This window comes from Macaca thibetana, chromosome 15, assembly GCF_024542745.1.
Source record: "Macaca thibetana thibetana isolate TM-01 chromosome 15, ASM2454274v1, whole genome shotgun sequence".
NCBI lineage: Eukaryota > Metazoa > Chordata > Mammalia > Primates > Cercopithecidae > Macaca > Macaca thibetana.
Genome location: NC_065592.1, coordinates 11190093 through 11217960, shown reverse-complemented (window position 1 = coordinate 11217960; position 27868 = coordinate 11190093). Strand labels below are relative to the sequence as shown.

General features: G+C 44.4%; 1 protein-coding gene across 9 annotated transcripts in view; it reads left to right on the top strand.

The window, feature by feature from the left end:
• The window catches only part of GARNL3 (GTPase activating Rap/RanGAP domain like 3), a 598754-nt gene extending 571857 nt beyond the window's left edge, over window positions 1-26897 (top strand). For 8 of the 9 annotated variants that reach the window (XM_050759786.1, XM_050759784.1, XM_050759785.1 and 5 more), the window contains 6 exons: window positions 16934-17041; window positions 18525-18643; window positions 20679-20817; window positions 22398-22613; window positions 24125-24251; window positions 26440-26897. In XM_050759786.1, coding sequence (XP_050615743.1) covers window positions 16934-17041; window positions 18525-18643; window positions 20679-20817; window positions 22398-22613; window positions 24125-24251; window positions 26440-26611 — 881 coding nt within the window. In that variant the 3' untranslated portion in view covers window positions 26612-26897. Of the gene's footprint in view, window positions 1-16933; window positions 17042-18524; window positions 18644-20678; window positions 20818-22397; window positions 22614-24124; window positions 24252-26439 lie in introns of those variants that run through there. The other variant, XR_007719603.1, reaches the window with a different exon arrangement.
• The last annotated feature ends 971 nt before the right edge of the window (window positions 26898-27868 follow it).

The following is a 27868-nucleotide window of genomic DNA, read 5'->3' as shown; positions in this document are numbered from 1 at the left end:
GCCCTGCGTCTCCAGATTTATGGGGACAAGGAGGGGTTGGGACTGCGTGGTAGAAGTCACTTCTGTAAGAAATTCATCTTTTTAAAGTATGCTCTTTTCACTTTATTGAGACATCTATGAGAATAACTTGTGGCAGAATGTTTTAAAAACTGATTTGGATTTTTTTAATCCTTTAACCGTGTGAAAGGCTGGAAGGGATTTTAGGTGGAAGAGAAGTTAAGAACAGAAAAATAGAGCAGGTTTTTAGAGAGGGAGAATTAATCCCAAACAAAAAGAGGGCATGGAAACAAATGTGGATGCCGTGGGCTCTGTGCCAGACTTGTCAGTGCTGACTGGAACAGGCCGGGCTTCTCACTCAGCGGCTGCTGCATCTGGGTCTCACAGAGCCCTTCCTCGGGAGTTCCATTTCCCATGGCTTTACTCATCTTCTGGCTTCAGGCTCTGACTTCGTCTCAGGATGGGATCAGTGTGTGTCTGTTTTCATAGATCCACTACATCAGAAGTATCTTGACATCTCTGTATCTTTACATCCCAAGGTCAAGGCCCTGGTAACCTCAGAGGTTCCCATAGCCTCAGTCTTCCCCAAACCATGCCACTTCCTCCCATTTCTTTGGGTTGGAAATCTGGCTTTTGTTTTCTATATTTCTTTTTCCCAAGACATTGGGAGGCATCTGGTGAACAACCCCAATAAAACCAGTTGTCTCTCCCCACGGTCATCCAGGTCACTTCTCTAACTCATTCCTACACACACAGCACATGTGAAATTTGCCTGTTTAGTCTGTGTTCTTGACTTGATCACAGATGCCTGAACAATAAAGGCCCTTTTCAACAAGGTGCTGTAGAATGATAATGCTCTCCCCAAAATTTGAAACTGATTTGTATCATTGAAGTTTTTTTCTGTATTAAAAAACAAAGCAAAATTAAAAATAAATTTTAAGTGGAGGAATTTTTATCTCAGATATGTTAAAGTTGACAATATTTTACAATGGAGATTGCAACTTTCAGTTACGTGTTATTTGAAAAAATATATTCACATAGTAAACTTTAGGGGAAAAATAGTATAAATAGTTCAATATGCTACTAATGTTGGGTTTTTTAAATAATTAAAACTCTATTTTTATTACCAGAGTCCATCTTTAACTGTTTAAAAAGACAAAGAAAAAGAAAACTTGGCTCTGCCCTTAGCACCCAGTAATCATTCACCTTTAATGCAAGTAATTTCAGTGCTAAGGGTGAACTCTTTTGTTTACTCATGATGCTTTAAAGGTAATCATGCCAGGAAAACTAGAAAAGCTCGCCTAAGTGCCCTTGTTTTTGATGCGATCATATTTAACCTCACTAAGTCTTCACTTCCAGATAAGTAATAGTAAGAATACAAAACCTGCTTCTCACAACTGTTGTGAGGACTAAGCAGGATGATACCAGTAAAGCCCATAATACATTGCCTGACATGACAAGATTTTATTTTTCCACTATTTATTCCAGAATCATCAGAGTATTTATTCAGAACTCAGTTTTTTAACCTTCATAGACTTTCTTCCTTTTTTTTTTTTTGAGGTGGAGTTTCACTCTTGTTGCCCAGGCTGGAGTGTAGTGGCATGATCTCGGCTCACTGCAACCTCCGCCTCCCAGGTTCAAGCGTTTCTCCTGCCTCAGCCTCCTGAATAACAAAGAGGCAACAGGATCCACAAGGTTGAAGAGGAGCATTCTGGCTGCTGTGGGGAATTTGCTGAAGGGGTAGGGGCAGGGAGACCGGGGAGAAGGCGACTGCGTATGTCTGATGAGAGGACAGCAGCAGGACCAGAACTACAGCAGTGGAGATGCTGACAAGGTCAGGTCTGAAATGCATTTCTTTCTTTTTTTTTTTTTCCAGATAGAGTCTAGCTCTGTCGCCCAGGCTGGAGTGCAGTGGCGCAATCTTGGCTCACTGCAACCTCTGCCTCCCGAGTTCAAGCGATTTTCCTGTCTCAGCCTCCTGAGTAGCTGGGATTACAGGCACGTGTCAGCACACCCGGCCAATTTTTGTATTACAGGCACGTGTCACCACACCCGGCCAATTTTTGTATTATAGGCACGCATCACCACACCCGGCCAATTTTGTCCTGACCTCAGGTGATCTACCTGCCTCAGCCTCCCAAAGTGCTGGGATTACAGGCGTGAGCGCCCACCCCGAAATACATTTCAAATATAAGGACCAAGCGCAGTGCTCATGCCTGTAATCCCAGCACTTTGAGAGGCCAAGGTGGGCAGATCATTTGAGGTCAGGAGTTCAAAACCAGCCTAGCCAACAAGGTGGAAACCCTGTCTCTACTAAAAATACAAAAATCAGCCAGGAGTGGTGGTGCGCGCTTGTAGTCCTAGCTACTGGAGTGTCTGAGGCAGGAGAATCACTTGAGCCCAGAAGGTGGAGGTTGCTGTGAGCCGAGATTGCACCACTGCACTCCAGCCTGGGTGACAGAGCAAGACTGTCAAAAAATAAAAATAAAAAATAAAAAAAAATTTCAAATGTAAGAACCAAGATCTAGTACTCGTCCCTCCAATCTGCTGCTTCCCCTGCCTTCAGCTTCCCAGCAGCAAGCACCAGCCTTCCACGGCAACATGGTATCTTCGTGCAGCTTTCCTGTTTACACTACTGGTTCTTTATTAAATGGTGTTCAGTTAAAAAAAAAAAAAAAAGAACCAAGCTAATTTGCTGATGAATCAAATTTGGGATGTGAGAGGAAGACAGAAAAAAAAGGAAGACTCTGCAATTTGGAGCCTGAGCAGCTGGCAGAATGGAGAAGACGGCTTCCTGAATGAGGAAAGCTCGGCCAAGAGCAAGTTTGAGGAAAAGCTCAAGAGTTCAGCCTGGACCCGTCAATGCCTTCCCGTACCCCTGTGGAGATGCCCAGTGACCTGGATGTGCAAGTCCAAGGCTCTCAAGAAACAGCTGTGCCTGGAGCTCTTTCATTAGCATATAAATGATGTTTAAAGTCATGAAACTAAAGACATTACCAAGGGGAAGGGAGAGACAGAGGCACCAGCAAAGTACACTGAGGAGTGCCCGGAAAGGCAGGGATTACCAGGAGCCCGCAGGAAGGAGGGCATCCTCACCTGTGCCCCCACCAGAGCCGGCAATGCCTGTCTGAGAGGGACCCTTGGACCCAGCGAGGTGGAGGTCAGTTGTAAGACAAGAGCGAGTGTCTCTGGAAAGCAGGGGGGACGGGACACTTGTTCACAGGGGTTGCGAGGCAGTGGGAGAAGAGAAAGACTGGGAGCACAGATGATTGTTCAGAGACTCGCTTTAAGGGAAAAAGAGACGTGGTGTAATAGCTACAGGAAGGGCGTTCAAAGGGTCTTTTTGTTTTTCTGAAGTGTGGGATAAATAGTAAGTTTGTAAGGCCATGGGGGAAGCTCCAATAGGGAAGGGAGGACTAGTGGTGCCAGGGAAAGGGGGAGAATTGCTGGAGCAAGTCCCTGCACCGTGGAAGCCATCAGGACACAGTGGGAAGAGGGAGGATTGGCCACACCTGACAGCATCAGAGCCACAGGCGGCCGTGGCCGTGGTGCCCAAGGTGTCCTCTCTAGAGCGTTTGTTCTCTCGGGAAGTAAGGGCTCCCTTGACTGTGGTTAGCTTTTTGTCTTAATTCGCTGTGTCAGATACACAACTGTAAGACACTAAGATAACTGTTTTACAAGGCACAGTGGTCACATCAAAGGAGTCCCTAAGCCCCGATGGGCCAGGACGTTCCAAAAAGATTCGACATGGTGGGAGAGGTGCTTGTTCCTGGAGCTTCCGATGGCGCTGTCACCTCCCCTGTTCCTGCCCCGCAGCACAGGCCTTGATCTGAAGCTCCAGCTTCCACACCTCTCTCTCCCACGGAAGTGGGAGATATCAGGAGTTTAAGAAAAGAACTGTTACACTGTACAGGATTCCGTATGACAGGATGCTGTTGAAAGTGTGCTGCCCAGAGAGAAGGGAACAAGGAAGCAGATGGCATGAAAAGAAAAGAAAAGGGGACAGCCCCCTTCAGTGAACCACAAACACCCAGAAGGCCAGACCATGGCCCACCTCTCTGGCCCGGACCCCAGGACCCGGCTGGCACAGTGCTGGTGTCCATAAACTTTGCTGGACTGAGCCAAACCTGTGCCCTGTGTCAGAGAGTCGTATCAGAGGCAGATCTACCCAAGGAGACTTTTCTGTTCCCACCTTTCTGACTTTGCTGTCTACTATCCTTTTCAGACTTCCTTCTCTCCCAGCTTCTGTCCCAACCTCTTGCTTTCTTTCTGCCCCTCTGGCTATCTTGTTTCAGTGCTGTGCCTTTCACAGTCTCTTCTCCAGTCATCCCTTAAACGCCGGCATTCCAGAGGGCCCTGTCCTCGCCTTTCTATCTGGCATGCTCGTTCTTCCCTGCACGCTTGATGCCAATGTGCTGCTGCTGACTCCCAGCTCTCTCCAGTCCAGACCCACTGCTGAACTCTGTACCAGTGCATTGCACTCCTTACTATACAGCCCACTTCAGCAGCTCAAGGGCATCTCGGACTCAGCCTGTCCACCCTGAACTCAAGATCTTTCCTCCTCACACGTGCTCCTGCTCTGATGTGCCCCACCCCAGTGCAAGGGCATCACCCTCCACCCATCAGCCAAGCCAGAGACACAGTTGGCACAATTGACTTCTCCCTTCCTTTACTCCCCATCTCCAAGCTGTCTTTCCACACAGCTCAGATTCATTCCAAATGGCCTATCTTTTATGGACCAGTCACTCCTCACCTGGTCAGTATACCACACACAGAATTTCTTGGAATTTGGCTCCGTCTTAGAGCAACCCACCTCTCCCCTCTGCACTGCTGCTGGAGTCAGCTTCCTAAAACCCTAATGCGATCCTCTCACTTTCCCTAGTGAGGACCCCCTTCCCCAAGCCAGCCTCTGCCTCCCCCTGCCTTCCTTCACATAGGAAATTCCTATGTGACTTCCAGAGACTCCTGGAGACAGGGGAAGGTGTGCCCTGATTCTGTGGGAAGCACGGAAGGAGCTGGTGCAGGCTGTGTGCGTCACAGTGTTGGGTGACAACAGGAGCAGCTCACCAGTCTTGTTCTGAGGAAGAGGCTGAAGATTGAGGGATACATTCCCCATCTATTTACCTGCTAGCTGTGCCTTGGTTCAAGGCAAATTTTATGTAGAATATAAAATGCTATTACAGAAAAAGTGTCATAAGACTTTATTCAAGATTTTCAATGTCATAGTTTTTTATTTCATCATAACAAAGATATTTTAAATGTTTTTTAATCAAGTGAGTAACATAATAACATTGTATCATTATAATGTGTTATATATTTTGTTATCACATATAATTACATAAACAAATTTGTCAATTGAACAGAATAAAGGATCCAGAAATAGATTTAGACGTATTTGGTAAATTGATTTTTGACAAAGGTGCAAAGGCAATTCAATGGCAGAGAGTCTTTTTTAACAAATGATACCAGAATAATTGGATAGACATATGCAAAAAAATCTTTTTTTTTTCGAGACGGAGTTTAGCTCTTGTTGCCCAGGCTGAAGTGCAGTGGTGCGATTTTGGCTCACGGAAACCTCCACTTCCTGGGTCCAAAAGATTCTCCTGCCTCAGCCTCCTGAGTAGCTGGGACTACAGGCACATGCCACCACGGCCGGCTAACCAAAAACTTTCATCCATACCTCACATTCATTCATTCATTCATTCATTCATTCATTCATTTTTCTTCAAAGCATTCACTCATTTATTCAGAATATATAAATGAAGTACAATATATCAGGTATTATTTTAGAGGAGGAAGACACTATCCTTGCCCATCCCCATCCCAGGATTCTTGACACATAAACAAATTGGTGCAATGTGCTCTGTGCTATAGGAGATGTGTAGGAGAATATGGGTGTTTGTGGGGCTGGGGATATGAGAAGTGTTTCCTATAGGAGATAATATGTTTTTAGTCTACTATGTATTCTTAATCTGTATTTGTAAAACAGTGGTCCACATAATGATACCTGGTTTGTACACAATATTTTTTAGGGACAATAGTAGTTTTTATGCTGGTAAATTAAAATTATGTAAGAACTCTGGGACCCCTTAAGTTTCCCTGGGTCTTACTTTGTAAATTTTAGCTCTACATAGTGCAATATATGTTTACCTGAATGTTGAGACACACTAAGGAACAACACACTTGTTTTTGCATAGACTGGTGGCAACAGCTTTGGAATGTGTTTATCAAATTAAGAGACAAAAACACAAAATGAAACAGTTCAAAACTGGCTTTTTATTAGATCTGCTAGTTTTCTTCAGACTTTAAACTGTACCCAGATAATGCAAGCAGAGAACCTTCTGTGTTGATTGCCTTTTGGGAATTTTAACATTTGAATATACTTCCCAGTGTGGAAGCATGGAGTCAGGGGTGGACTCCAGAAGATACAGGGGCTACCTAGCTATAACCACATTATTATGAAGAACAAAATTACAGCTGAATTAAATTTTGAAGACTGTCTTTGAGGATATGCATAGAAAGTTGTATGTTACCTAATAGATAATTGGTGACCTGATGTCATTCAAAAGCCAGAGAAGAAATATTCAGGCTGAAACAAAACTTGCTACTTTCTTAGAACAAAGAGAATGTACTTCTTGTTGGGAAGCTAAATCCTAAGAAAGAAAAAACAAATACTCCATAGATTGCAAGTCTCAGAGAATTATACTTTTAAAGTGAGTAAGATCAAGCCACCAGAGGAACCAGGGACCTTCCTAGCAAATGAAAAGAAGCCTCAAGTATTGCTATTGCTGTAGCGTACAAGCATCAGAGTGGATGTTTTAGTGAATTAGGTTGAGATCAGGTGGCCTACATGAACTCTGGGAACCAAAACAACAGCTTAGGAATATAGGTTAAATGTGTGAGTGGTGCTATAACTTGGAGTGGCTGAGTTCAAGATTATTTACAGTGATTTTATCCTAGATGCTGTTATACTGTCACCCACCCAGCCTTTTTAAAAAGATAAAATCGGCCGGGTCCGGTGGCTCACACTTGTTTTCCCAGCACTTTGAGAGGCTAAGGCGGGAGGATCTCTTGAGGCCAGGAGTTCAAGACCGGCCTGAGCAATATAGTGAGACCCTGGTCTCTAAAAAAAGAAGATCAAAGCCTAAAAGTACAAAAGAGGTCTTTCAGGTTGCAGAGATAAGACATGATCTGTCTCCCTCTTGGTGGAAGAGTGAATAAAAATATTGTCCACTTTGATTTTGCTGCTGTTTAGAAAGACTCCTGGCTGGGCGTGATGGCTGACGCCTGTAATCCCAACACTTTGGGAGGTTGAGGTGGGCAGATTACTTGAGTCTGGCCAACATGGTGAAACCCTGTCTCTACTAAAATCACAAAAAATTGGCTGGGCATGGTGGTGCACACCTGCAATCCCAGCTACTTGGGAGACCAAGGCACAAGAATCACCTGAACCCAGGAGCGGAGACTGCAGTGAGTCGAGATCAGGCTACTGCACTCCAGCCAGTGAGGCTCTGTCTCAAAAAAAAAAAGAGGCTGGGTGCGGCGGCTCATGCCTGTAATCCCAGCACTTTAGGAGGCTGAGGTGGGTGGATCACCTGAGGTCAGGAGTTCGAGAGCAGCCTGACCAACATGGTAAAACCTCGCCTCTACTAAATACAAAAATTAGCCAGGCGTGGTGGCGCATGCCTGTAATCCCAGCTACTTGGGAGGCTGAGGCAGGAGAATCACTTGAACCCAGGAGGCGGAGGTTGCAATGAGCTGAGATTGCGGCATTGCACTCCAACCTGGGCAACAAGAGTGAACCTGTCTCAAAAAAAAAAAAAAAAAGGAAAGGCTCCTCACATCATATTTAAAAATTCATTCAAAATGGATCATAAAACTACAGGAAAAACCTAAAGCCTAATAAAAACTTCTACAAGAAAGCATAGAAGATATTTATGAGCTTGGATTGGCAAAAATTTCTTAGATACCGCACCAAAGGTATAATCCATAAAAGAAAAAATTAATAAATTGAACTTCATTAAAAGTAAGAACCTCTTTGAAAAACAAGCGAATGAAAAGGCACAGAGAGAAAATATTTGCAAATCACCTATCTCATACAGGACTGTAAAGGGAAAATATAAAGAACTCTCAATAATAAGAAAATAACCCAGTTAAAAAGAGGGCAAAACACTTAATCAGATATTCCATCAAAGAAGATTTGTGGATGGTAAATAAGCACATGAAAAGATGTTCAATATCAGTAGCTATTAGGGCAATGCAAATTAAAACCACAATGAGGGCTGGACAAAGTGGCTTACGCCTGTAATCCCAACACTTTGGGAGGCTGAGATGGGAGGATCACTTGAGGCCAGAGTTCAAGATTAGCCTGGGCAGTATAGTGAGACTCCATCTCTACAAAAAAAAAAAAAAATTTTTAAAGACTACAATGAGATACCATCACACAGCTATGAAATGGCTAAAATGAAAACGATTGCTCATAATCAGTGTTGGTGAGGATGTGAAGAAAATGGCTTTCTCATGTGCGGCTGGTGGAAATGTAAATTGGTATAATCACTTTGGAAAACAGTTCTTCAAAAAGTTAAACATTCACTCGCCATATGGCCCAGCCGTTCCACTTCTAGGAATGGATGCAAAAGAAATGAAAGCACAGGCCAGGCACGGTGGCTCACACCTGTAATCTCAGCAATTTGGGAGGCCAAGGCAAGTGGATCACCTAAGGTCAGGAGTTCAAGACCAGACTGGTCAACATGGTGAAACCCTGTCCTACTAAAAATACAAAAAAAACTAGCCAGGTGCGGTGGCAGATGCCTGTAATTCTAGCTACTCGGGAGGCTGAGGCAGGAGAATTGCTTGAACCTAGGAGGCAGAGGTTGCAGTGAGCCAAGCTTGTGCCACTGCACCCCAGCCTGGGTGACAGAGCAAACTCTGTCTCGGGGGGGAAAAAAAAAGCATTTGTATGTCCCCACAAAGATTTGTATCCAAATATTCATAGTAGCATTATTTATATTAGCCCAAAACTGAAAACAACACAAATGTCCATTGTGGAGGTTTTAAAATATGTCTGCAAAGTTCTTTGATACTTCTTCCCTAGAGGTGGAGATCATTCCTCTTCCTTTGTAGGCAGGCTGGACTTAGTGATTCCTGTCTATCAAACAGAATATGGTAGCAGTGAAGGTATGCAACCTCTGAGACTAGATCAACAAAGGCATTGTAGTTGCCTTATTGTTTCTTGTGTCACTCATTCTGGAGAAGCCAGCTGCCATGTCCTGAGGACACTCAAGCAGCTCAAGGGAGAGGTCCCTGTGGTGTGGAACTAAGGCCTCTGCCAAGAACCATGTGAGTGTGCCATCTTGAAAGCAGACCCAAGTCAAGCCTTCTGATGACTGTAACCTCCAATGACATCTTTTTTTTGTTAGTTTGTTTTAGGGACAGAGTCTCACTCTGTCACCCAGGCTGGAGTGCAGTGGCGCGATCTTGGCTCACTGCAACCCCTGCTTCCTGGGTTCAAGCAATTCTCATGCCTCAGCCTCCCAAGTAGGCTGGGATTACAAGCACGCACCACCATGCCCGGATAATTTTTGTATTTTTGGTAAAGACGGGATTTCACCATGTCAGCCAGGCTGGTCTCAAACTCCTAACCTCAAGTGATCCACCTGCCTTGGCCTCCCAAAGTGCTGGGATTAGAGGCATGAGTCACTGCACCCGGCCTCTTAACATTTTAACATCTCTGAATTTAGCATGCATCTTATAATTATAGTGGACAGCTTTCTTTCTTTCTTTCTTTCTTTTTTTTGATGAGACGTTTTAAATGATACATCTTATTACTTTTGCCAGAAAAACGGTACATCTTTTATTCAGTGACATCCTAGATTCAATGAAATATGGTAAGTTTTGAAATCTAGGTAAGAGGAACAATTTTGTAGTTGAAAATAAATTCCTAAAATTGTCCTAAAAAATGGCAGAAAATCTGATTGAGTCAGTAAGTATAGAAGGTATTGGATAGTTTTTTAAAAACTAGCCTCCACAAAAGGGTCCCAACCCGCATGGATTTGGGGACAAGGACAATCCAACATCACTGCAGAATCTGAGAAAAAGTTTGAACAAATGGACAAATATACTATGCTACTGAATTGGAAGACTTCATCTTGCAAAGATGTATATTTCTCCTCAGATGAAGTAAATTACTGTGATTCCAGACAGAATCCCAATTCTTTTCTCTTTATGCCTGGCACATAGTAGGCACTCCATAAATATCTGCTGAGTGATTAGATGAATGATTTGCCAGAAAATTTTTTAAAAGATTTGTCATGAAGGATGGTTATTTCTTCAAAATTGTAATTTATTGCAAAGCTACAATAATTAGCACACTGTGATGCCGGTGCAAGAATAGATAAGCCACTCAATACAACAGAATAAAGTCCAGAAATAAACTCAAGTATATATAAAATGTACACGATGAAAGTAGCATTTCAAATCTGTAGAGACATGATGAATTTTTTAAAAAATAACGTTGGGACAATTGGACAAACTTTTGGAGAAAGTAAATATATGCCTCTGTTTTTAGTTCTAAATAAATTAAAAGTGAAATATAAAAAGTCAGTTTCTGAAATTTATAAAAGAAAGTATGAACCACTGTGTACCAACTCTTAGCGGTGGAGAGAGCCTTTCTAAGGACGACATTGAAGCAGAAGCCAGCCGGGCGCGATGGCTCACACCTGTAATCCCAGCACTTTAAGAGGCTAAGGTGGGCAGATCACTTGAGGTCAGGAGTTTGAGACCAGACTGGCCAACATGGTAAGACCCCCCCCATCTCTACTAAAAATACAAAAATTAGCCAGGCATGGTGGCGTGTGCCTGTAATCGCAGCTACTTGGGAGACTGAGGCAGGAGAATCGCTTGAACCCAGTGGGGCAGAGGTTGCAGTGAGCTGAGATTGTGCCATTGCACACCAGTCCAGCCTGGGCAAAAGAACCAGACTCCGTCTCAAAAAAAAAAAAAAATGCAGAAGCCATGAACAAAGTTTGAAATAATTGATTACACAAAACTTAAAATTTCTATGCCAGAAAGAACCATAAAATTAAAAGAGAAATAGCAAACTGGAGAAAATATCTGTGAGTTTCCAAAAGGGCCAATATCATTAGCATAGGCCGGGTGCGGTGGCTCACGCCTGTAATCCCCGCACTTTGGGAAATGAAGGCGGACAGATCACTTGAGGTCAGGATTTCAAGACCACTCTGGCCAACGTGGTGAAACCCGGTCTCTACTAAAAATACAGAAAATTAGCCAGGCATTGTGGTACATGCTTGTAATCCCAGCTACTCAGGAGGCCAAGGCAGGAGAATCGCTTGAACTGGGGAGACACAGGATGCAGTGAGCCAAGATCATGCCACTCTACTCCAGCCTGGGCAACAGAGGGAAAAAAAAAAAAAAAAGAATCATTAATATGAAAAGAGATCTTACATATGAAAAAGATAAAGGCGGCTGGGCACCGTGGCTCACGCCTGTAATCCCAACACTTTGGGAGGCTAAGTGGGCAGATCACCTGAGGTCGGGAGTTCAAGACCAGCCTGACCAACATGGAGAAACCCCGTTTCTACTAAAAATGTAAAAACTAGCCGGGCATGGTGGCCCATGCCTGTAATCCCAGCTACTCAGGAGGCTGAGGCAGGAGAATTGCTTGAACTCAGGAGGCGGAGGTTGTGGTGAGCCAAGATCATGCCATTGCATTTCAGCCTAGGCGACAAGAGTGAAACTCCATCTCAAAAAAAAAAAAAGATAAAAGCATGAGCACCCGTTAAAATATGAGGGAAGGATATGAGCAGATAATTTACAAAAAAAGAAATGCAGTTACCCAGTAAGCATTGTTAAAAGATAAATTGTGACCCATTACAATTTTTAGGAGTTTATTTAAGCAGTGATATATATATATATATATATATATATATATATATATATATATATATACACATTTTTTTTTGAGGTGGAGTCTCACTTTATAGCCCAGGCTGGAGTGTAGTGGCGCGATCTCAGCTCACTGCAATATCTGCCTCCCAGGTTCAAGTGATTCTCCCACCTCAGCCTCCCAAGTAGCTAGGATTACAGGCACCTACCACCAGGCCTGGCTAATTTTTTTCTATTTTTAGTGGAGATGGGGTTTCACCATGGTGGCCAGGCTGGTCTCAAACTCCTGACCTCAAGTGATCTGCCTGCCTTGGCCTCCCAAAGTGCTGGGATTACAGGAGTGAGCCACTGAGCCCAGATGACAGTGATTTATTAATCAGGCAGCTCCAAACCCAAAGGAACAAAGAGAGGCTTTTATAGGGTGAATGCAGAAGCAAAGCAAAGAAAGTATTTGATTTGCTGAAGTGGAGCAGTAGCTTTACTTGGATCATTCCAGTGGAAAGTCCTGGGTTAGAGGTTAGTTGACGGTTTCTGGTTGGCTCCTAGAATATGACCTTTTACATTAAGTTGGGTTTTGGTTTGCTTATGTAGGAACTCACAGCACTGGGACCACCTCATTCTAATGGCTTCCCAATTATTTTAACGGCATGGGAAAAATGGTGCCCCACTGAGAATTTTAATATGCAAATTATCACTGAAATGATTTGGTCACTCAGACTGGCTGAGACTGTCAGAGTCATGGATTCAGGCACCTCTCTCTGCACTGCTAGAAGTGGTCTAGATGGTACGGCCTTCTGGGGAAGAAGTTGGCAGGATGTGATTTTAAATGGACACAGCCTGTGTACTCACAGGCAATTATTTTAAGGCATAATCAGCAAACTGTGAATAATGAGTTCTTGATTGTCTGTTACAACATCATTTATAAAGCAGAAAGCTTTGGAAACTAAATGGAAACAGGAGGAAACTGGTAAAGATGTTTTGTTACATTCAATACTGAAATGCCATACAGTGAGTTAAACTTACGTTATTGAAAAATGCATAGAAGGCCAGGCACGGTGGCCAAGCCTGTAATCCCAGCACTTTGGGAGGCCGAGACGGGCGGATCACGAGGTCAGGAGATCGAGACCATCCTGGCTAACACGGTGAAACCCCATCTCTACTAAAAAATACAAAAAACTAGCCGGGCGAGGTGGCAGGCGCCTGTAGTCCCAGCTACTCGGGAGGCTGAGGCAGGAGAATAGCATAAACCCGGGAGGCGGAGCTCACAGTGAGCTGAGATCATGCTGCACTCCAGCCAGGGCGACAGAGCGACACTCCGTCTCAAAAAAAAAAAAAAAGAAAAATGCATAGAAGAAAATATACAATATAGTGAAGAAAGCAAATTATATTTTGAAGTTCAATTCTGTTTTTCTTTATGACATTTCTCTTGCTTATTCATTCTTAATAAAAATACATGAAGAAGTACCAAAATGCTATCAGTACTGGCCGGGTGCGATGGCTCACACTTGTAATCCCAGCACTTTGGGAGGCCAAGGCGGGTGGATCACTTGAGGTCAGGAGTTCGAGACCAGCCTGGCCAACATGGTGAAACCTCATCTCTACCAAAAACAAAAAAATTAGCCAGGTGTGGTGGGGCACGCCTGTAGACCCAGCTACTCAGGAGGCTGAACAGGAGAATTGCTTGAACCCAAGAGGCAGAACCCAAGAGGCATAGGCTGCAGTGAGCCAAAATTGCGCCACTGTACTCCAGCCTGGGTGATAGAGCAAGACTCTGTCTCAAAAAAAAAAAAAAAAAAATTAAAAAAAATACATATATATATATTAGTATTTCTCTCTGGGACATAGGGTTGCAGATGATTTTTAAAATTTCCTTATTTATGTTTTTCTTTTTTCCTCAAATATTCTACAACAAAACACAGAAAAAAATAACGAAGCTCATGAAGATGTAGATATAGATACAAAGTATTTAACAGTAAATAACATTCTGAATAAAATAAAATCATGTGACTTACATAAAACCAGCAATCTATACAAGAGAAATGAATATATATCCACACAGACTTGTACAGGAATGTTCATAGCATCTTTATTAACAATAGCAAAAAGTAGAAACAACCCAAATGCCCATCAAATGGTAAGTAGATCAACAAAATGTAGGCTATTCATACAGTGGAATATTATTTGGCCATAAAAAGGAATGATGCACTGACACATGGATGAGCCTCAAAAACATCATGCTCAGTGCAGACACAAAAGGCCATGTGTTGTATGATGCCATTTATATGAAATGTCCGGAAAAGGCAGATCCACAGATACAGAAGCAAATAAGTGGTTGACTAGGGCTAGGGGGAAGAAATGGAGAGTGAGGTTTCATTTTAGGGTGATGAGAGTTCTAAAATTAGATCATGGTAATGTTGGACAACTCTGTAAATATACTAAAATTCACTGAATTGTACATTTTATTTTATTTTATTTTTATTGTATTTTTTTGAGACAGAGTCTAGCTTTGTCGCCTGGCTGGAGTACAGTGGTGCGATCTCGGCTCACTGCAACCTCCACCTCCCGGGTTCAAGCAATTCTTCTGCCTCAGCCTCCTGAGTAGCTGGGATTAAAGGCACGTGCCACCGCGCCCAGCTAATTTTTGTATTTTTAGTAGAGACAGGGTTTCACCATGTTGGCCAGGATGGTCTCGATCTCCTGAGCTCGTGATCTGCCCACCTCAGCCTCTCAAAGTGCTGGGATTACAGGTGAGAGCCACCACACCTGCCCGAATTGTGCATTTTTAATGGATGAATTTTGTGATCTATAAATGATCTCAGTAAAGCTGTTATTTTTAATAATTTAAAATAGTTTCATTATTTTTCTTTTTTTTTGAGATGAAGTCTTGCTCTATGGCCCAGGCTGGAGTGCAGTGGCATGATCTTGGCTCACTGCAAGCTCCACCTCCCAGGTTCATGCCATTCTCCTGCCTCGGCCTCTCGAGTAGCTGGGACTACAGGTGCCCACTACCTCACCCGGCTAGTTTTTTGTATTTTTAGTAGAGACGGGGTTTCACCGTGTTAGCCAGGATGGTCTCGATCTCCTGACCTTGTGATCCGCCCGCCTTGGCCTCCCAAAGTGCTGGGATTACAGGCGTAAGCCACTGCGCCCGACCGGGTTTCATTATTTTTCAAACAGTAAACATAGTAATGCAGCCAAGACCCAATTGCAACAAAACTCTGTATCTGCTGACTCATCAAGTTGTTAATTATATCATGTTTTCTTCCTTTTTTTTTTGGAAATTAGAAATGTGATTCTAAAATGTAGGTGGGGACACTAATCCAAGATATTGTTCTTACATGTCATTATCTTCTCAGAGTAACACTACCATCTTTACCTCTACCCTCTGTAGACAGCTTTAAACATTTAAATGAATGAAATTATACAGTATGTACTCAAATATCTAGCTTTTCTTTTTTTTACTCAGTATTATGTCTGTGAGTCATCCCTGTTGTTGTGTGTCAATAATTAACATTCAGATATTTGTTAACATCCATTCTTCATGATGTTAATAAAAATTCAGGCCGGGCACGGTGGCTCACGCCTGTAATCCCAGCACTTTGGGAGGCCGAGGCAGGTGGATCACTTGAGGGTTCAGGAGTTCAACACCAGCCTGGCCAAATGGATAAACCCTGCCTCTACTAAAAATGCAAAAACTAGCTGGGCATGGTGGCGGGTGCCTGTAATCCCAGCTACTTGGGAGGCTGAGGTAGGAGAATCACTTGAACCTGGGAGGCGGAGGTTGCAGTGAGCTGAGATCTAGACACTGCACTCAAGTCTGGGCGACAGAGCAAGACTCCGTCTCAAAAATAATAATAATAATAATAATAATAACTCGGTCTTTCATTGAGAAAGAAATGCATGGCTAAAACATGATGGTTTGGGAGGCCAAGGCGAGAGGATTGCTTGAGCTCAGGAGTTGGACCAGCCTAGGCAACATAGCGAGACCTTGTCTCTACTGAAAAAAAAAAAAAAAATAGCTGGATGTGCCAGTGTGCACCTGTAGTCCCAGCTACTGGGGGATTTAAAGTAGGAGGCTCACTTTAGCCTGGGATGGGGAGGCTGCGATCAGCTGTAATCACACCACTGCACTCCAGCCTGTGTGACAGAACAAGACTCTGTCTCTAAAAAAAAATTTTTTTTAATTTAAATTTTTAAAATGTGATGAACTTCTGTAATAAATGGGGGCTTTGTTTCTCCATGAACTTTCTCACTCTAAGAGGGTCTGAACCACATGGACCTGTGTTTAGAGCTTGCAGCAGGCCAGGAACAATGTACTTGAATGAACCTTGTCTTAATCTAGTACTGGTTGAGGTTCAGCAAGAGGATACAAGCATATGGCTTCAAGTCCTCTTGAATAATAATAAAATGTTTGCGGGGGGTATCTGGCTCCCGCCACCCTTGTCCTGAATGAGGCTCAAGGTGTGATCCGCCTTGCAGGAGGGCATTCTCCAGCCAGGGGCTGCCGTCAGGTGTCCTTTCTTGACCGTTCACGAGTGTGGGAGACAGTAGGGCATAGGCATAAAGCACACGGGCTCTGCAGTCATGCAGACCTGTGTCCAAACCCTGCTTCCCCCACACAGTACTTGTGAGACTTTGGACAAACTACTTCGCCTCTCCTAACCTCAATTTTCTCATCTGTAAAGTGAGTGTAATAATGGTATCTACTTTGTGAAGATTAAGTGGGATAATCTTTCTACTTTCTACAGATTAAATGGGATAATGGCTTTCAAGCTCAGTGCCTGGCACATAGTAAATTCTCCCAAAACAGCAGCTCTTATTACTTGTAGTAGTAATATTATTCTGGCTTAGACGGTTCAGATACTTAGGCCTTTGACCCTAAGTATCCAGCATCTTGGCAGTATTCATACTGGCTATTTATAAAGAACTAGCAGATAGGATACTATTCTTGTTGCCTGTTTTTCATTTATTTAATTACAGTCATTTAAGTGTTGTCTCTAACAAAAATGAGTTGCTGTTGTTTTCATTGCAGACAGTTGCATCTATAAAAAGGTTTGCCCCTTTAATGGTGGCTCTTTTTTGGTTCAACCCTCTGCGTCAGATTTCCAGTTCTGTTGGAACCAGGCTCCCTGTGCAATTGGTAAGAAAAATCTTTCTCATAACGCTTTCCCCCTTCATAGATATGTCTGAACTGTTGTAAGCAAATCCTATGTAAGCAAATCACTGGCTTACTGCGAAATTGCCATAAATTACATGCATATGATTAGTATTCAGAGCGTTCTTTTTCTTTGTCATTTTTTTTTCTTTTTGTTCCCCTTTTGGGACTATTGTCTTCTACTGTTCTTCCTAGTTTCTCTCAGTGCCTGAGCATGTATGCATTTGAGAGCAATTAAATGTCATTTTTCAGTACTTGGTTATCGTTTCAGCACCTCAGTTCATTTCTGGGCCTCACTTTCCTTTTTCTAAAATTCAAGTGTACAGTCTCCAGCCTCAAAATGCTGGCTGACCTCAGGGAGAAGCACAGTGCTTTTAGCACCTTTGGTATATGTTTCATAGAAACTCAGGTACCTGCCTGCCACTAAAATGTCAGGACGTGAGCAGTGATGCTTTGTGTTTGTGATTCAAGATCCACAACTGGCCATTGCGTTTTGGGAGTCAGATCAGAGCCAAGAATGTTCCAGTTCATTCTTCTGTCCTCACAATAAAGCTATGTGTTAGTAGGTCCACGGGACAGCATTTTCAGAGGAGGACAGAGGGACCGATCTAAGATCCTGGGAGGACCAGTCAGACTTGATGACAGATTAGATCTGGTGACAGGAAAGGGAGGTTTTCAACTGTTACTGGAGGGGCTTGAAAGTCATGGCCAGAGGCATCGATGTGGTTGGCAGAGTCCCCAGGAAAGCCAGGAGAGCAGATGAGCTCATCCACGGAAAGAGTGCAGAGAGAGCCTGAAGGAGGGAACGACACAAAGTGCCAGGATGAAAGAGGTGTGCCGCAGGGCAGCCCGGGCAGGCACAGCACCTGGAAGCCAGTGTGTCATTCAAATCATTTCAAGCAGAGGGGCCAGCCCTTAACAAATAACTCAGCAAACCCATTGATCCTGAGGGACACTGTGAGGGCCGGTGAGGAATAAGATGCAGCCCCTGCTCAGACGTGCAGCAGGAGGAGCACAGGGGAGGAGTGAGGAGCACTGAGGGCTCCTCCAGGGCTGGGCCTTGAAGAGCGACCAAAGGGAAGTGTCCCAGGCAGGATGGCCTGGGCCTGCAGAGAGAATGTCAGGCTGGTATCTGAACAACACAAGGGACTCCCCCACAGGACTTTGGCAGGTGAGCTGCCTCACTGGAAGATCAGGCAATGGGGTTTCCATAGGGGAAAAGGGCAGCAAGCATGGTGACGGTGCGCACCTCCTGGGAGGCGGAGTGTGGCAACCGAGGGGAGGCTATCTTGGGAGCCAAGGCTACCTTAGGATCAGGGCCACGTGCACATGTGAAGGAAGGAGAAAAGCAGCCAGAGGAATGAGAGATGGAAGTTTCTAGAGAAGTGAGTGTGACTATGAGACAGTCACAGCCCGTCCGCAGCCACCAAGCTAGCAACTGGGAGGTGACACTCCTGTTCCCTTGCAGTCTGTGCTTTCCCGTATCTCCTGGCCTTCACCACCGACTCCATGGAGATCCGCCTGGTGGTGAACGGGAACCTGGTCCACACCGCAGTCGTGCCACAGCTGCAGCTCGTGGCCTCCAGGGTGAGTAGGACTGAGATTTTCTCTCTGAGGGGTTTGGCGGGCCCCAGCACTGTGGGATTTCAGGCGAGCACAGAAGCCGCCTCTTGTCAAGTTAGGCTGATGAAGACCGGTGTCAGAATGCCAGCGCGAGATGGAAAGCCTGAAACCAGACTGATCTGTTGGGTTTTCGTGTGTGATTTCTGTGGGCTTTCAGAACACTCCTCAGCTTTGTTAATAGTCAGTCAGTGCTGGTGGCCGCTGGGGAGCACTTCGCTGAAAAGATACATCCCTGATCAGAGACTGGGTCAGTTATTCACGTCACTGCTGCCCTGGAGGACAGTCCAAGTCTAGAAAAAGTCAGAGCTTGCAATCTTTCTTCCTTTCCCACCCTCTGTCCTCAATTTGAATTCATAGCCTATGAAACATGGCTCATGGAGTAGTCCATGCCTCATAACCAAGAGCTAGGGCAAAACGGAGGGATGCAGGAACAAAGACGCCTTCCAAGATGTCTTCTGTCACTGGCACATACTCTGGGGCTTCTTGTTCCAGTCCCCTCCCCTGAGTCAGGCCCAGAAAGTCCTCCCCAGCCCTGCCAGACTGGGCTGGCTCCCCCGCTGTGTCCCCTGTTCCCTTCCCTGGTCCTGACATCCATCACATTTGGTGGTAGGTGACTGCTTATTTGTTCATCTTTGCTGCTGCCCTGATGGTTCTGTGAGAGCAGGGGCCATGCTGTCTTACTCACTATCATAGCACCAGTGGTGTGCTCCGTGCTTCGGTCCCCCAGCGCTCTGGAAAACATGTGTGTGCACATATGTACATATATGTATGATATGTGTACATATGCGCATGTATGTATTATATGTGTGTACATTCATTGATTGTAAATAGCTTACAATTTACAAATAATAAATATACAATGCTGTTTATCATAAAAATCCACTTAGCCAATTGGTTCTTACAAAATGCTTTTGTTAATATTTGCTGAATTCTTATATCCATAGCCAGTCTACAGTTGCATTTCAACCATTATTTTACACTTGGAGTTATATCTCAATCCACGCATTTTTTTGCAATTTTAATCTGATAGGTAATCTGCTATAAAACTATTTTTCAACCTCATACAACTTATTAGTCATTAAACTGAAACTTCTTTCAGCTTCTGTACCCGACTAAACACACTTCCACATTTCTTGTTCATTACTAGTACTTTCTGCATCACTGTAAGTATAGACAATCAACAAAACAACAAATCAAAGTGGAACTGATAGTCCTCGCTGGATTCCATGGTGTAAAGAGTCCCTCCATGATTGATTTCAAGCTTCCAGTGAGACGCCACTGCAGGTGGTGTTGGGGAGACGTGCGTTATCCCCCATGGTGCAGTATCTCTCCCCCAAGCCCCACAGACACTGTTGGTGTCAATAACTCCAGAGCAGATGTAATAGTAAGCACAGTCAAATAATTAGGAATGGTTGAATTTGGATATTTAGGGCCTTTGTTTATTTAGGTTTGTATAATTTTATTTCTAATCATGTGTGTTTAACAGCCAGTTTGCAAAATTCCTGAAAATTGGATCTCATAAATCACATCCAGCACACCACTGCTGTCAGCACCAGCGCCGGCACATCACGGGTGTGCCTGAGTATCTGCTGGATCAGTGAATGAATAATCCGTTTCCCCATCTGCCAAATGGGCCTAACCGAATCCCTAAGATCTTTCCCATTCTAACACTCCAGGTGCCTGAGATTCCTGTGAGGGAAGTGTGTGCTGTGTTTGTGATTGCAGAAGATGTGTGGTGGAACATTGACTATTTTCTATTGTGGATCAACAAATAGATGAGGAAAAGTGGCGGGGAGTGGAATACTCCGGAAAAGTGTAACTAGCCACGCTGGGCTTTCCTCCGGAAGGCTCCCTCCATCCCTCGCCCCGGCATCCCGCACTTCTCTGCATGCTCCAAGGATGGGGACCAGTTGGAGGGTTTGCAGTGATGGCAGGAGGGCCAGTGGATGCAAGGCCCAAAACACCAGGCAGCCCGGTAATGCTCTCTCTTTCTTTCTAGTCGGATATATACTTCACAGCAACTGCAGCTGTGAATGAGGTCTCATCTGGAGGCAGCTCCAAGGGGGCCAGTGCCGGCAATTCTCCTCAGACACCCCCGGGCCGAGATACTCCAGTATTTCCTTCTTCCCTGGGGGAAGGTGATGTCCAAGTTTTACTGTTTGATTAATATCTGTAATCCACTCTAATTTCTCTAGTTCATTGTCTAATATCTACATGTGATTACTGCTTAAAGAAGTTACTATGTAAAGCCATTAAAAAAAAGAAACCAGCCAAGTGTGGTGGCTGACGCCTATAATCCCAGCACTTGGGGAAGCTGAGGCAGGCAGATCACCTGAGGCCAGGAGTTCAACACCAGCCTGACCAACATGGTGAAACCCCATCTCTACTAAAAATACAAAAATTAGCCTGTCATGATGGCAGGCACCTGTAATCCCAGCTACTCGGGAGGCTGAGGCAGGAGAATCGCTTGAACCTGGGAGGTGGAGGTTGCCGTGAGCCGAGATCGTGCCATTGCACTCCAGCCTGGGCAACAGAGTGAGACTCCGTCTAAAAAAAAAAAAAAAAAAACTCTTGCAGTCTGAATACATTGGTTGTGTTCTTAAGAAACCTTGTGATAACAACGAAACTCCATTGTAAAAATAAATAAATAAACAAACAAACTGGGCTAGGCACTGTGGCTCACACGTGTAATCCCAGCACTTTGGCGGGCCGAGGCAGATGGATCGCTTGAGCCCAGGAGTTTAAGACCAGCTGGGCAACACGGCAAAACCCTGTCTCTAAAAAAAAAAAAAAAATACAAAAACTAGCTGGGCGTGGTAACATGTGCCTGTAGTCCCAGCTACTTGGGAGGCTGAGTTGGGAGGATCACCTGAGCACCGGAGGTCAAGGCTGCATTGAGCCGGGATTGCACTTCTGCACTCTGGCCTGGGCAACAGAGTGAGACCCTGTCTCTACAAAAACTAAAATTAAATTAGCTGGCTGTCATGGCATGCACCTGTGGTCCCAGCTACTCAGGAGGCTGAGGTGGGAGGTTCACTTGAGCCTGGGAGGTCAAGGCTGCAGTAAGTCATGATTGCATGACTGCATCATTGCACTCCAGCCTGAGCAACAGAACAAGACCTTCTCTCAAAAAAAAAAAAAAAAAAAAAGTTTCAGCGGGAAGAAGGGAGTTAAAGGCTATAGAGTTTCCAACTTGCAACAGCAGTTATTTTTCCTTCAGGGCTGTTAACAGTAGTGGGTTTTGATAGCTAAAAGAATAGAGTCATCAAGCCTAGACATTCCTTAGCACATGCAGTCTTTCACCCTATCTGGCTTTGCCTGCAAACCCCAGAGGCCTCTGCTGTGGTTGCCTCATTGCTTTGAACACACCGCTTTTCATAAATTCTTACCACATCACTCGTCTTTACTGCACACAGTTAAGAGAAAGCACAGAATTTCCCAAGCAGGGCAGCTTTTTGCTTTTCTTGTCTAGTCTTTTTTCCTGTGCAGTCACGAGTGCATTTTACCTAATTTACACATGAAAATGCTTTAGAAAATGCAGAGCCATCAGGCACCCTCAAATTAGTGCTCCCGGCCAGCCCTCCCAGTGGGACATTACAGATCAGTGTCTGACATAAAGTCTTCCTTCATGCTATGTTAAGGAACAAGAGATTACTCTCTTGTAAATAATATGAACTTTTCTTAAAGTTCTGATGTTCTTTTTGAAATCACATTTCAGGTGAAATTCAATCAAAAAATCTGTACAAGATTCCACTTAGAAACCTCGTGGGCAGAAGCATCGAGCGACCTCTGAAGTCGCCCTTAGTCTCCAAGGTCATCACCCCACCCACTCCCATCAGTGTGGGCCTCGCTGCCATTCCTGTCACGCACTCCTTGTCCCTGTCTCGCATGGAGATCAAAGAAATAGCAAGCAGGACCCGCAGGGAACTACTGGGTAATGGTTCTCAATCCTGGTTTCCACTGTCTGTGAACAGACCAGCTGGTTTTATCTTTGGATATGAATTGTCCTCAAAAACAATGAGTTTAAAAGGAAACTTTCCTTTTAAGAAGGGATTTATAAGTAAGTTCTAATACATCTATACCAAGGAATACACTATAGTGTAGCCACCAACAGTGATGTTGTTGATCTATATTTATTGGTGTGGAAAGCTGCCCAAGCCATGTGAAGGGGGGAAATGGGCAGTTTATAAAACACTATGTCTAGTCTGATACCATTTTTAAAAATAAAAGTACCAATCTATATATGATTTCCTAGAAAGGTGTCTAGAAGGATTTATATCCCACAGTCCTCAGGCAATATTTTATGTTGGTATATCCCAAAGTGGAAATGTACCATGTTTTTACACGTGTGTGTTCAGTTCCCTTATTACTTCTCCCAGCCCTAGACAGTGGGGGCAGGTCTGTGGATGGAACAGATGAAAGATACGTGTTGAGCTCTTTTCTCTCAGTATAAATATGGCACTGGGTTCACACCTGTTATCCCAGCATTTTGGGAGAGGCTGAGGCAGGAGATCACTTGAGTTCAGGAGTTCAAGACCAGCCTGGGTAAAATGGTGAAACCCCATCTCTACAAAAAATACAAAAAAATTAGTCAGCCATAGTGACATGTGCCTATAGTCCCAGCTACTCAAGAAGCTGAGGCAAGAGAATCAATTGAGTCCAGGAGGTCAAGGCTACAGGGAGCCATGGTGACACCACTGCACTCCAGCCTGGGTGACAGAGAGACACCCTGTCTTTAAAAAAAAAAAAAAAAGATGAGAGGCCAAACCAGAGAAACATAAAGCCCCTGATAAGTGTGAAAAGGTTAAACTGTTAGAAACCTTTTTGTTCAGATTTGTGGAAACAAAATAAGGAAAAATGAAAGTGACATGATAAACCAGTAAAAACTGGTTTGAAAATTTAGATTGGGATCTGCATGACAGGTGGCCTGAGCACATCCCTGCCCTGCGGTGATATTTCCTGAACAACTGGAGGAGGGGATTCAGGCCACCTGACAGGGCAGGCCTTGACACTGACAAAGTCCATTGGTTTGTCAAGTTGGTGCCTTCCACTGTGTTTTTAAAATAAATGTATTGCTATTTTTAACGCAGTCTTCCATATCAAAGCTTGATCTGCCCACCACTGTTTACAAACCACTGAGCTTTTGCAAAACGGAACCTCTGAATTGGAGAATTACAGGGTTATCAGCGGTAGGACTGTAGATGATCTCTCCTCATTAGGCTCTTTGAGTCTCTAATTTTTTTGCAATGTGTGTATACTTTATAATCAGAAAATAAAAACCTACCAACAAGAAAACCAATAATTTGAAAATATATATTCTATCATCTTTCTTCCTGACTCTAGCACAACAATGCACCAGTTCCCAACCAAGAAAAAATAAGGGTCTTTTCTGTCTCCGTGGCAGCCCTGTGGTAGTGACCCTCTGACCTATGATTCTCAATCCAGGCCTCTCGGATGAAGGTGGACCCAAGTCAGAAGGAGCGCCAAAGGCCAAATCAAAACCCCGGAAGCGGTTAGAAGAAAGCCAAGGAGGCCCCAAGCCAGGGGCAGTGAGGTCATCTAGCAGTGACAGGTAAAGAGACAGAGAGGCCCCTGCTTGGGGTGGTGGACCTGTGAGTCACAGCACTGCCCAGGAGGCCCCTTCTGTGGATTGATGATGCCACTAGTGGCCCCTTTGGCAGCTACAGCAGAGGGCCAGCAGCCTGCTCCTCTCTGAGGGTACCCAGACCCTCAGGCCTGCCGGGGAGGGATCTAGACAAATGGGCACACATACCAGCAGTCAAATGCTCATTCAAATATATTGAGACCAGGCCGGGCGCAGTGGCTCATGCCTTTAATCCCAGCACTTTGGGAGGCCGAGGCGAGCAGATCACCCGAGGTCAGGAGTTCGAGACTAGGCTGGCCAACACAGTGAAACCCCATCTCTACTAAAAATACAAAAATTAGCCAGGTGTGGTGGCACATCCCTGTGGTCCCAGCTGCTTGGGAGGTTGAGGCAGAAGAATCGCTTCAATGTGAGAGGTGGAGGCTGCAGTCAGCCAAAATCATGCCACTGCACTCCAGCCTGGGCAACAGAGCAAGACTTGTATTTTATATATGTATATATTTATATTTTTTATATATATATATATGGAGAGAGAGAGACTTTTTCCTCACCAGATCGACAGAGAGTTTTTAAAATAAAAATGCCTGCTAGGCATGGTGGCTTATGCCTGTAATCCCAACACGTTGGGAGGCTGAGAAGGGAAGGTCACTTGAGCCCAAGAGTTCAATCCCAGCCTGGGCAACACGGCAAGACCCATCTCTACAAAAAAAAAAAAAAAAATTAGCTGGATCTGGTGGTGTGTGCCTATAGTCCCAGTTACTTGGGAGGCTAAGGTGGGAAGATCACCTCCTTCTGGGAGGTCAAGGCTGCCGTGAGCCATGATCACACCACTGCACTCCAGCCTGGGTAACAGAGCAAGACCCCGTCTCAAAAAAAAAAAAAAAAACAGTAAGACTGCAGGGAAATAGGTGCTATCTATGCAGGAATGCAGTACTGGTAGCACATACACAGTCCAGCCTATCTGAATGCCAGCTCAGCATCACATGTCAGTGAATAGTAATTAAGTCACACTGATTTGTCCTATAAGATCTCTGTTGTCCTTCAAGCAACATCACACATGCTTCAGTGTGGAGAGTGATAAGTTCGTATATCCAAGCTTCATTTATTCGCTCAACATACATTCTTGGAGCACCCAAGAATGTGTTAAGATATGGAAAGGACTAAGCCCCCACCTGTGCCTTCAAGGGGTTCCCAGGCCAGTGGCAAAGACCAACAAGGGTCCAGACAATTACTGCATTCCAGCGTGGCAGGTGATGTGTAACAAGGGGTTGCCATCCAGCCCACACCTGGGGCAGGGAGGGTCTCAAACATCAGGGGAGGCTGAGCCTCCTCTCATAAGTCATAACCTGACAAGGCCCCTTAGTGCTATAAAGAAATGGAAAAGAAGTGACAGGGCTGGCAGGTAGAAGGTCTACTCTGAGAGAGAGTTCAAGGAAAGCTTTTTGAGGAAGTAGCATCGGGCTGGGCTTGGAATGAATGGTAAGAAGCTAGGGGAACAGCCCTTCTGACAGCAGCAACCTCAGGGCAAGGGCCCTGCAGCAGGCCTAGCATGGCCAGTTAAAAGGCAGGAGGAAGAGTGGACAGACTTGAGCGTAGAGAACGGAGCCAGGAACCGTGTGAGGCCGAGAGTGGCCAGCAGTTGGGTCAGGTGGGCTTTTGCAGGCCAATGAGTATTTGTGGAATGCATTAACTCCCTGAGAAGTGGAAACTAATTTTGGTCAAATTAATATGCAGCTATTGAGAAGAGTCCTGAGAAGCTGGAGGAAACAGAGGGAGTCGGGGTGCCCTGGAAGGCTGGAGGGGTCACAGGCCCAGTCCTGGAACCTTGATTATGAGTTTCAGCCTGATCCTCTGGCCCTGGGCACCCATGGGAGGGTTTTAGGCAGGGTGACATTATCTAGGTTTGCACTTTAGAAAGGTAGGTAAATAATGCCTCACAAACACCTTCCATGTGTCACACACTCGGCCTTTAATCCTCACAAACCCCTGAGGTGATGGGGCTGGCATTCCAGCACTTCCCCACCTCTACCACATAACAGTGAGGGTTTGGGGAGCCAAGCTCATGAGCTCAGATGAACAGGAAATTGCCAGAAAAAAATAGTCCCAGTTCCGCAATACTCCCACGGATCCTCTTACAGTGACTTGTCTCTTCTAGGATCCCATCAGGCTCCTTGGAAAGTGCTTCTACTTCCGAAGCCAACCCTGAGGGGCACTCAACCAGCTCTGACCAGGACCCTGTTGCAGACAGAGAGGGCAGCCCAGTCTCCAGCAGCAGCCCCTTCCAGCTCACGGCTTTCTCCGATGAAGACATTATTGACTTGAAGTAACAGAGTTCAAATCTCATTTGCCATCTTTAGTTTTCTTATGGAGATTTATACTCTTTAAACAGTTCTGCTGTCATTTCTCAACAAAATGTGGCTTTTAGCCTGTCAGTGATCTATTGGACCAAACCTTCTACACACTCGGCCAGTTCCCTCTCCAATGTCCGGTGCCATCTTTCCTGACCTTTGTTTCTTTCTGTTCAGGAACCATCAGTCCCCTTGTAATAAAGGTGGTAGATTTCATTGAGGTTTTAGATTGAAACTTTGAATAAATCAAAAATATTCATTCTTATTTACTGCAACCTTCTCATATTTTATATACTTAGATGGAAAATTTTTTCATTAGAGTTTTGATTTATGTCACATAATGTGTTTCTTTTATAAAGAAAAGTCATTGCTTTTTAACTTTATTATAAGTAAGTTTTCTTTCTGCACCTTTGGCCCCAGTTGCTGTTTCAGTTCACTGTGATTGGAACCAGCTGCATTCCTGCCTGTAGACTTTTGAGAAAAGCTGAATGGTTAGATCTTAGAAGCTCCTCCTTCTTCCCTGCATCTCATGAAAAATATTAAGGCATAGGAGCTTGTCAAAAGTCTTCAGATTATTTTGTGTGGTTTTATTGTTACTCTGCAATAATGTAACAAGAGAACAGCTACTCCTTGTGGTTAAAAGTATTCTCATTGTAATCCCAGTGCTTTGGGAGGCCAAGGTGGAAGGATCACTTGAGCCCAGGAGTTCAAGGCTGCAGTGAGCTAAGATCGCACCACTGTACTCCTGCCTGGGCAACAGAGGGAGACCCTGTCTCAAAAAAAAAAAAAAAAGAAAAGAAAAGAAAAAAAAAAAGAAAGCATTCTCAAACCCCTCCTTCTTGTTGAGTCCCCTTCACTCTTTCACATAAATGATATGAAGATAATAATTTAGTTTATCTGCCTTTCCTGCTCACACTGGATAAACTAAATAAATAGTTTATCCAGTGTGAGCAGAAAGAAATGTGGACTGGGCCAAGTGCGAAAGAAAGTGAAATCTCAGCCACCTACCCAAGGGGAAATCCAGTTTCATTAGCATTGTTTGCAAATATTTTAATCTGTGTGAAGAAGGTATTTTACTTTGGCTTTATTCTAGCCATTTCAATTTTATTCTATCTTTTCCTACTTACATTATTCCTGTTACCTACCCCGTTAAAGCAGCTCAGAAGAGTTCTTCTGCAGGCCTTTTTTTTTTTTAGACAGATTCTCACTCTATTGCCCAGGCTGGAGTACAATGGC